Source organism: Pteropus alecto, unplaced genomic scaffold (assembly GCF_000325575.1).
Source record: "Pteropus alecto unplaced genomic scaffold, ASM32557v1 scaffold106, whole genome shotgun sequence".
Taxonomy (NCBI): Eukaryota; Metazoa; Chordata; class Mammalia; order Chiroptera; family Pteropodidae; genus Pteropus; species Pteropus alecto.
In genome coordinates, this window is record NW_006442103.1 from 1,399,887 (window position 1) to 1,410,406 (window position 10,520).

Consider the following 10,520-nt stretch of genomic DNA (forward strand, 5'->3'; position numbering starts at 1 on the left):
CCTATCGTACATGGAGTCAAATACTCCTTTTGCCAGACTCCGCCCTGTTTGTAACTCTATCATACACTTATCACAAACCTCATGGCATAACTGACAGTTAAAAAAATTTTTTTTTACCATCCCACATCCATTTGCCTTATCCTCAGGGGAACCACACTGTATGCCTCATTCTCAATTTAATTGATTGAGTAGAGTTGACGCCACACCCAACTATAAGGAGAGGACATGTGATGCCAGTGTGACCAGTCAGATCACTGAATTCCCCGGCAAGAGCATTTTTCAGGGAAGAACACATAATCCGGTGAGAATCCACAAGACAGAGTGGGACACTCATCGGGGCTGACGAGAGTGTGGTGCCTTTTCTGCTGCCCTGGAACCTTGGAGGAAGGGCGCCTGGCACTGTTAACGACGGTCCTGCAGAGCAGAGAATGAGGCCATCGCAGAGCAGAATGGGGCAGAGCAGAAAAGACAGGCTAGGTCTCAAAGGTAGTAGCATCTAAGATCCACGAATCCAGCTATGCCTAAAGGAAACCAGATCTCCCCTGAGACTTGCCAGGTATGTGAGAAAATACATTCCATTTTTGCTTAAGCCAGTTTGACTCAAGACTTCAGTCACTAGCAATAAAAGCGTCCTTACATGATACAGCCCTTTATTTTGTCTAACTCCTTGACTAGCTTCTGACCGACCACTTGTAGTGTCAACTGGTAGGTGTTCAATATGTGCCTATTGGGTGAGTTAACAAATCAATAAATAAACTTCTCTGAGAGCAGGAAATCCAAGAGATGTCTGACAGGTAAGTTATGGGTCTCGAAAACAGAAAGAGGTCAGGGTTAATATAAATATAAAGTCATGAGGGTAGATGAGCCAGATCAAGGATCAAGAACAGTTATAAGAAGATTGATGTTCTGTAGAATTGGGTCACTACAGGTCATTGGCATGTATGAAAAGACATATTTTACTTGAGTTGTCCAGTAGGAACCGACAACACAGAATATGGGCCAAGACCTCTGGTTGGAAGGTCGCAAACCATGAAGTGCGGGTGAAGGTGAGAATGAAAGCCAGATGGAGAGTCCAATTAGGGCTGCAACCTGAAGAGAGTGGACAGAGAAGCAGAGTCCACCTCTGAGGCACTGGCCTGAGGACTAGATTTCTGGACAACCTCTTGCTGGTGGAGGCAGAGGTGGAGGCTGGAGAGAGCTCCCTGAGCAGGGCAGCAGGGATGGTCTTACTGAGCTTCTAGGGCCCTGGAAGAAGCAAGAGGACTGGAGACCACTGTCGAAGCAGAGCTGGTCCGGGCAGGTTGCCTCTATGGAGGTTACATGTCCTATCAAGATCAGTACTTCCGTTTATAGGTCATTGGCTCCACTATGTAGACAAGTCAACCAGGAGATGAGGAAGGGAGCAAATCCTGAGATCTAGGAACAGTCAGGAGACACAGAAAGAAGAGCTTGTTTGTAAGGCTTAATAGGAAGCAAAGTCAGGTAAGGTGCTTAAGAATGCACCTTTTTCTTTTAGAGAGATAAGAAAACCATAAGGCGATCTGACTTAGCCTATGCCCAAAAGTGTGTCAAAGATGATGAAATAAACAATAATGTTTCTTGCAGCCAACAAGGCTGCAAAGGTAGTGATGGAGAAGGAATCTTCAGATTTGGCTAAGAGAAGAGTAACAGAAATCTCAGAGATGGCTATTTTAGTGAATACAGGGCATGGGAAGAGTGAATACGTGGGCGAGGGGAGCTCAGGTAGGATCTGGGTCAGCTAAGCAGGGTTGGAAAAAGGTTTAGAGAATATGAGCATAATGATCAGTGGGAACAAACGAGTGGTTAGGGAGGAACTGATTATATAGAAAAGGCTGAGTTCTTTCAACATCAGAAGAAAAGAATAAGAGTTCAGAGTACTGAGTCTGGGTTGGTTTGGGAAAAAATGTACCTTCTGAGAACACGACAAAGGATAAAAATAGTGATACAGGAAGGATGCCCTCAGTGGATTTTCTTTCAACTATTATTAACTTTTATGCTCAATGCAAGAGCTACAGAAAAGCATTAAGAGAAAAGTAATCCTTCCAATCTCATCAATCTGTTAATATTATGGTATAGTCTCTTCCAATGTATGTCTTTCTATATATACATTTATATTTTACTATAAAATATGCTCATATCTGCATGTACATAATTGTGAGAGCCATTATAAAGTTCTTTTTATATTTTTGTGTTATAGTTTTTAAAAATCCATAATTTTTAAGGACACCTATTTAATCCTATGGATAGCTCATAATTCATCTAAATATTCCCTTATTGTTGGAAATTTAGTCTTTTTTTTCCCTATTCTAAATCACACTGTTATGAATATCTTTGCACATAAATCTGTGACCCCTAAAGATTTAATTTTGCATTTAACTATGTTCCAGAGTTCTTGCTGAGAGAGGTTAGAAGCAATAGCTTCAAGGACTTAAGGAAGTTGTAGAAAGTTTAATAAAACAACTGTCATGAATTGGGGACGGGCCATGTGGGTGTTTTTGTTCCTGCCTGGAATGTTTGAGCAATTTCTTACTTACCATATGAGCTGCGATGGCAGGCAGAACCCATCTCTCACAGCACGAGTAAGATATTCCTTTCTAGGTTCCCTTTGCACTTAGTAAAAGGGCCAGTGACTTGGACAGAATATTGTCTAGATATGACCAGGAGCTAATTGAGCATTAGAACAAGGTAAGAGGAGACTCTGTTTTGGTGGCAAGTGTGCCACTGGCAGCATCCAGTACCAGTGGTGCCAGCAGCAGCATTCACTGTCCATCAGTGGTGGCAGCAGTGTCCCCCCAAACCTCTGTGGCCTGGGGATTTTGGCCACAGTTCTAGCTGCTCAGCTACCACCTTGTCCTACTTTAGTTAGCTTTCCTGGTAATTCTGAGAGTTCTCAATAGCCCTTCATGAAATTGTTTTTTTGTTTCAATCAGGGTAGATTTTTATGGTTTGTTACCAAGAACCCTGACTGGTATGGAAAGAACAAAGACTGTAAGAACAGCAAATGCAGAGTTAGAGAAGAAACTGTCATAGGATTTCCTCGGGCAAAGCTGAGAGACCTGGACCGTGAGCCCAGGAAGCACACAGTGAAACATGCATGAGAATTGTGCAGGAAAAAGAGCTCGGGTGAGTACTGCAGGGAATGGAAAGGGCATGCAAAAGGCCTCATCCCAGAGAGGAGGGCAAGGGCAGTGGGATGAAAGCCTCAGAAAGCTGGACTGAGGAGCATCTGAGGGTTCTAAGGGAGTAAGGAGGTGCACAACACGTAAGGGTTTGAGTCAGGACCGGAAGGCCGGGGGAAGTGCGAGGAGGCAGAGCTGGATGTCAGCCATCAGTGGAGGTGGACAGCAGGAAGAGGATGTGCAGCAGATGGGCTGACATGTGCACTTAGCTCTCAGCATGGTACACTGTATTTGTTTTTATGTCTATTTAATCATTTGAGTAGTTAACAGTTAAACAGAACTATCTGAATATCAAGACCAATATGAAATAACCAAATAAATCCTAAACGCTACAATCACCAACTATTTTTGAACCTCAAGGTCTCTTATAATTGTATTGCTAAACGCACAGAGAACTTCCAGAGTTGTCATCATTGTGCAGACAGCATTTTGAGGTCTACTTTTCCAATTACATCACTACTTCCATTCCACGTTTCTATGGAGGCATTGCTTCACTGCATGAACATGGAACAGTCCACCTAGCCACTTCCCTACTTCTTTACCCAGGCACAGCTTTCATCTTCCTTTAAGTCATATGAAAAAGGTAAATAAGTTATAAACTGTTTTTATCTAGGCTAATGCATTCATGTTGTAAGAATACCGAATTCATTGCTGGCTCCTCAAATATCACTTGTATTTTGCTTGGTGACAGAATGTTAACGTGAAGACCAGCTGTAGGCGAGGGTGGGACGGACCATTCCCAATGTAATCAAATAAAGAACTTTGGTCCTGTAGGATCTTGCTCAGTCGATAAGTTCCCTATACTGACACCCCAGCACCGATAACTCCAGTTCGGCCAGAAGATTCTTGCTTGTGTTACGTTCACATCATCCATCAAGAGGGGAAACCACATGTTCACGAACGGGGCTTTGCAATCACACAGACCTGGGCCGGCTGCTTGACAGCAAGGTGACTAGGGACAAATGAAATATTTATTGAGCAAAGATAATATGCCAGGTACTGTTCTGGGTAGGTATTAAGAGTGTATTCGTGAACAAAAGTCAAAAGTCCCTGTGCTCACAAAGGTTACATTCTAGTAGGTAGACAGAAAACAACAGATACAAAATAACATGAATATAGACTACATTCTATAAGGGAGCAGAATAAGGGATCAGGAAGATATGGGGATCAAAGATCTGGGAGGAAGTGACTCATGAGCACATACTTGATGACATGCATGGACAAAGTTCTGCATAAATCAGCCATCAATTAGAACAGGAGGCAGGAAAGAAGATGATGTTGAGTTTGTGGACTGACTATAAGTTACCAAGAGCCAATGAAAGGGTTTGGGAAGTTGAGAAGGGTGAGAATTTGAGACAGATTATAATTTAACAGCGCTGTCTGTCCAGGTGAAACTCTCTCTCTGGGGTTTGAACTTCTTGTGGAGAAAAATGTCAACAAAGATGTAGTGCAAGATGAGCCTAGTCCTCACAGTCCTTCGGGGCGGGTGCATATCTGGTTCTCATGTACCCGCTTTCCTGTTCCGATAAGGTAGGGAATGTCAGGGCTGGAGAATGGTAACCCGACCAGAAACAAATGTAACACGGGGAAAACAATATCTACTTAACAGCACTGCCATGGGATTAAACGATACAGGTAAAGCATCTAACGTAGTTCTTGGCCCATGATAAAAATTCAATAAATGATAGCTATTATTATAATCCATCCAAAAGTGAAGTAGTACACTTGTGGCATTTTTCAAACTCTTAAGAGTACTGTGGCACCAGGTTTGTCCCTTACTTTGTCACAGACATGCCACTGACCTGTCATGATTTAACCTACCCTTCAGAGAGTGAGTACCTTATAACACAAAGCTCCATTTTGGTCACTTTATTGTCTACTCACTTTTTTTTTTTGCCCTGTGAGATCCACTCCAAGTGATGCCTATGTAAGAAAATAATAGAAGAAGCATGATTGCCAAGAATAGGATCCTCTGGATGTCCACGGATGGGGGGTGACCAGAGGATTCTCTAGCCTCTCTGCTCTGGATCTGCTGAGTCCCGGAAGTGTACTTCTCAGTCTGTGGCCTAATGGCCTTGAAAATCCACAGCCATAAAGTGGGAAACAAGCCTGATCTTGTTCATTTCAAAACAAGAGTTGGCTACTTTGCCCTTGTGTGGGAAACCAGGCTTCCCAACCTTCTTGTGATCATCCCAATTTGGGCCTGAGCCACGGGGGTGGTAAACAGGTAGCAGTGACACACAGACATCGGGTCCAATGTCCCCTCCATGACTAGGCGATGCCCACTGTCGTTTCAGTGCCTGTGAGTAGGAGCCTCCGCACCTGGCCCCGCACAGTTTGGCCGCCCTGTGACTGAGTGCGGAGAAGGCCAAAAAAGCCAGAGGGTGCCAGCGCCACGCCGGGCTGGCCTTTCACTTCCTCGCCCTGATGTTCCATCACAAAAAATATGCAGATAATTAGACTTATCATTTTTTCTTTGTCTGAATGGGTAAGCCATGGCTGCTCTGCATCACTGAAGATCATGGTCAGGCTAACTACACATTGTTTTCCTAACTTTCCTGGCTACTTCTACATTCACCCGAGGAAATTGCATCTTTTAGTTTTCCTGTTCTCTGGACCCGATGGTCAAGGTGACGATTTCCTGCCTTCTTGGTCTTTTATTGTTTTCATTGTATTTTCAACCCTCTGAAATGTTTTCACGGAGGTCTTTGAATCCTGGCAATCTGGCATTTTCCCCTTTTGTTTTCCCCACGCCCTGCACTCGGCAGCTCTCCCAGCGGCACAGATTGTTAGAGCTAGATGCAGCCTCTGAGGGTCATCAGTTCAACCCTCTCCCTTTAGCTGGAGGAAGAAGGGACATTTACAGGGTGGCTGCTACTTGCCAGGCACAGAGCCTGTTGGTGGAATTTTGCATAACCGATCACCTCACTGAAACCCTATAAGAGTCCTCTGGGTGGACATCATGATCCTTACTTCTTAGACAAGGAGACAGAGGCACAGAGAAATTAAATGACTTACGTATGATCACACAGCTGACATTCAAATCCAGCTTTTACAAGATGAGCCTGGGGCTCTGCTGTCCACCATCCTGGTCCAGCACTGTCCTGTGCCTGCAGGCCAGATCCAGTGCTAGCCGGAGTGGGCTGAAGGCAAAGTGGGCCCCAGGACAGATACAATACAGGGAGTTTAACTAAAGGTGAAATTATGGAAATCGTTATTAATATTTTATAGTTTTAAAATTCTTTTTAGTATATACTATGTACTACACATAGTATAAATTTTATATGCTATAAAATTTAATATTTTATAGTCAGTGGCAGACTGTAACATGCCATTGGACTAAGATGGATTAGAAAAACTTTTCAGCAGATAAAATGGGGAAAATGGTTAACATTAAAAAAAGAGACTATCCTTTCTAAACAGGAATTGAACTGGCTTGAATTCAAAGCTATTACATAACTCTGACTCTGTCAAGTCCCCCTCTTAAGCAGGTAAGTGACATTTTCTTTGTGATCCTTCCCTAATGTTTTTTACTTGTACCTACGTATAAAGTTTGCCTTGCTGAACTGACAAGTAGTCAGTTTTCCTGAGATAATTTATGCACAGATAATTTTTCAGTATAAAAAAAGGCTTATGAATTTTTATAGAGGATTATCTGATTCTTTATCTAATTCTGAGTCAAAAGGATACAAAAAAAACACTTTATAAGAATCCGAGTATAGTGTGTGTAAAGAGAGACAGAAAGAGACAGATACACGTATGCAAAGAAAGACAAGGCAAAAAGATAGAATTTGACAAATTGAGATGCGTTAAGAACTTGTCTCTTGTTCTGGTTAAGAACATGGTACTCTGGAGCCAGGCTTGGCTTCCACACCTTGAATAAGCTGTCAAGGTTCTCCAAAGACCGTGCTTCCCTCTGCACACTCAGGTGTTCAAAAGTTGTTTTCCTTTCATTGTCCACCACACACTGACCAGAATCCTGGGAATCCAACAGCAACTTGCAGAAGCAGAACGACACTGCTTATCAAAATCAGGGTGTTTTCTTTTGAGGTTTTTATTGCCTTTAGGCTTATCTGAGTTTTGTTAAGTATGTTTGGCTGCACTAATGACTCCTTCTTATTACAGACTCAAAAGACAGGAATGTTGGTATGACGTGAGAGAAGCAGTGAGTTTATGCCAGTTCCACTCGGAGAGGATCTCCTTTGCACTTGCAAGTAGCATACTGATTATGTCCTAGTGTTTTGCAGGTCTGCACATCACATTTACTTGGGAGTACTTGAAAAAAATGTAGTTGTTTTCCAAATCAGAATCTCTGGGTCCAGGGCTCAGGAATATGCATTTTAATCAAGCTCCCAGGTGATTCTGGTGCACACTAGAGCTTGGAAACCTCTGCTCTACACTACAGGAAGAGGGCTGGCAATCTTCAGACATGGCACTACACCTGCATTCATTCCTTCAAAGTGAGTCTGTGTGCTAAGGGAGAAAGAGAGGAGGAGGAGATGTGGGTATTGGTGATCCATCAAAGGCCACTCCTTCTCTCATCCTACCCAAAACTACCTTGGGGACAAGCAGCTCAGCGAATTCATCTGAAGGAGCTTTTCGGTGAGACTGAGGTTCCCAGTAGCAGGGAGAACTGCTTGCAATCACAGTGCTCAGCCAGGACACCGTCCCCCACCCCCCGTGGGCTAAACTTAGAGTCATGTCTTAGAAAGCAAGTAACCCTGGGAAGAGTCCTATCTTAAAAACTACAATTTAGCTCCTTAATTATCTGTTAATGCTTTAGAAAGGACCAGTTGACCGCATTCTAAGAATAAGGATAGGATACAGAGAAGGGGTGGGAGGACAAGGGTGGAGAGGTGGCAGGTGGCAAGAAAGCATATCCTCTGCCACTCGAAGTTATCTTAGCTGCCAAGGTTTCCCGTCCCACTGTGCTAAGGGAGCATCTCTGTAGACGTGGGAAAGCTTTGTTGCTCGGCATCACAGCCTGGGTCTTCGGGGAAGCGGGACCAGCAGAGCTTGATGGTGGGCTGTCTGTCAGTGGCACCAGAGTGACTCCTCTGCCAGACTGTCTTGAGGGCGCGAACAACAAGTTCAATCCAGCGAGTAATCTGGGGAACGTCTTGCCTGACCAAGAGCCAAATATTATTAAGGAAGAGATTCTCTGCCAAATCTCCAGGTTTTCTAATTCAAACATGAAGCCCCCCTATTCCTTGAAACAACAGTTTCTGTCTACTTGAAACAAGATGGGGTAATTGAGGCACTTGTCATACAGATGAGACAACCCAGAGCGATGGGCAAAGGGCAGCAGTGAGGACATGGACTCTGGAGCCAGACTGCCAGGGAGTAAATCCTGACTCCGCAGCTTCCTACCTGTGCGATCTTGGGCTAATTATCTCATCTCCCTGTGCCTCAGTTTCCTCATCTGTAAAATGGGGATTCAAATAGTGCTTCCGGCAATAGGGTTAGAGTGAGGATTAAGTGAGGTGAACTCTGCAAAGTCCCTCATGCATATTTGTTGCTGTTATAACCTCTCTGCCTAAGGCTGCCTCACAACAAACATGAATAGAGGGTCTTGGAGCCGAAGGGGGAACAGAATCCTTGTGTCATCTGTAGGCTGATGTTCTTTTCAGACCAACAGTATCTCTTTTGACTGAATTATAGTCTTCCTTCCTCCCCTACCCGTTGCTGAGGGCACTGCTGGCCACTCTCCAGGCACCTTCTGTTGGGGCAGCAGGTTCTCAAGTCCTCTTTTAAGAGCCTTTTAAGAGAAAAAGAGGTGGGATGGCAAAAGAATAACTAACTCCCTAGTTTGTATAGTTTAGCTAACTGGACAAATAATGTACATCATGTTATTTATTGGTAGGACTTCCTAGGGCAAGATCGAAAATAAAATTCTATTAGAGGAACAGTCTATTCTAGGGTATAGAATGGAGTTATCTTAACTAGGATTAAATCACATTTCCTGAGTCTGACAGAGCGTTTCCTGGGAGAGTAAGTGCTGTGTGACCATTAATGCCACTCGGTCATTGTTGTTCATGACTCATACCCCCACTGGCTGTGCCACTCCATTCAGCCTCCCTGCCGACCCACAGTGCTTTGACTCTTTGAAACAGACCTGAGAGCTGGGTCTGACACTCAAACCGGGCTCCCTTTGGTTGGGGGAAATGCTGGCAGTGGGGACTTCTGAAGGGGTCTTGAGCAAGGCACTAACACATGTGACAGACAGTAACTTTAAGTTTGATGTTAATTATAATAAAGTATGTTAAACGCCACGCTGTAATTCTAATAACTACCACTAGCCCATCGCTCTGGGTTGTCTCATCTGTATGACTTTTTAAGAAAGTTTATTTATGAATTCAATAGTTATGTCCTGAGAAGGAGGGCAGCACAGAGTAATGATCAGAGTGTGGACACTGCAGCCGCAGGCTGCCGGCTGTGAATCCTGTCTCTGCCGCCTAGCAGCCATCAGACTTTGGCCACGACAGTTTTCTTATCCGCAAAATGGGGATAAAATGGCAGGTAACTAATGTGTAGGGTATTGTGAAGATTAAATGAGTTAACACCTGTAAGGTATTATAATGATGTCTGGCATTGTTCTGGGACAGGGCCAGGGAAGGTGAGTATGCCACGGGGTGGGGAACAGGGGTGAGGGGGAGGAGCTATAATCTAGAAACGTGGAACCGCGTTCCATCCCTATTGTGTGCTTCGCACAAAACAGGTGTACGACGAAAGTCTTACGGGTGCCAGCAGAAACTGCTGATTCATTGTTGGGTCTCTAGCCAGTTTAATATCACAAAATACCTTGGGAAAAAAAACAATAGTTTCATATATTGCCTCTACAAATATCAACAAAAACCTTTGTAACATGTCATTAGTTAAGAACTCTCTGCTCCAATACCGAGAGTCTTTAAAAACTATGAAATGGCAGGAAAAGTTTTAGTCTTTAAACAGGTACGGAAAATATTTTTTCATTGTTTTATGTAATCACTTATTAAAACTTAAAGTTTATTTTCACCATTGATATGCCCAATAATTCTCTGCTATGAGGAGCACAGAGTGTGTAACATGTCATTAGTTAAAAACTCTCTGCTCCAATACTGAGAGTCTTTAAAAACTATGAAATGGCAGGAAAAGTTTTAGTCTTTAAACAGGTACGGAAAATATTTTTTCATTGTTTTATGTAATCACTTATTAAAACTTAAAGTTTATTTTCACCATTGATATGCCCAATAATTCTCTGCTATGAGGAGCACAGAGTGCTATGTCCAATCAATAAAAAACTTTAGACAATATATAGCTATAAAAGGGTGACGGAAGAAC

The 10,520-nt window shown here is 43.3% G+C and overlaps 1 protein-coding gene across 4 annotated transcripts in view; it reads right to left on the bottom strand.

Moving 5' to 3' along the window:
* ALG14 (ALG14, UDP-N-acetylglucosaminyltransferase subunit) overlaps nt 1–10,520 on the bottom strand; it is an 83,092-nt gene that overhangs the window by 2,291 nt on the left and 70,281 nt on the right. For 2 of the 4 annotated variants that reach the window (XM_025052229.1, XM_025052228.1), the window contains one exon: nt 5,085–5,123. The exons of the other annotated variants lie outside the window; for them this stretch is intronic. In XM_025052229.1, coding sequence (XP_024907997.1) covers nt 5,085–5,123 — 39 coding nt within the window. The remainder of the gene's footprint in view (nt 1–5,084; nt 5,124–10,520) is intronic. 4 annotated transcript variants of the gene reach the window in all.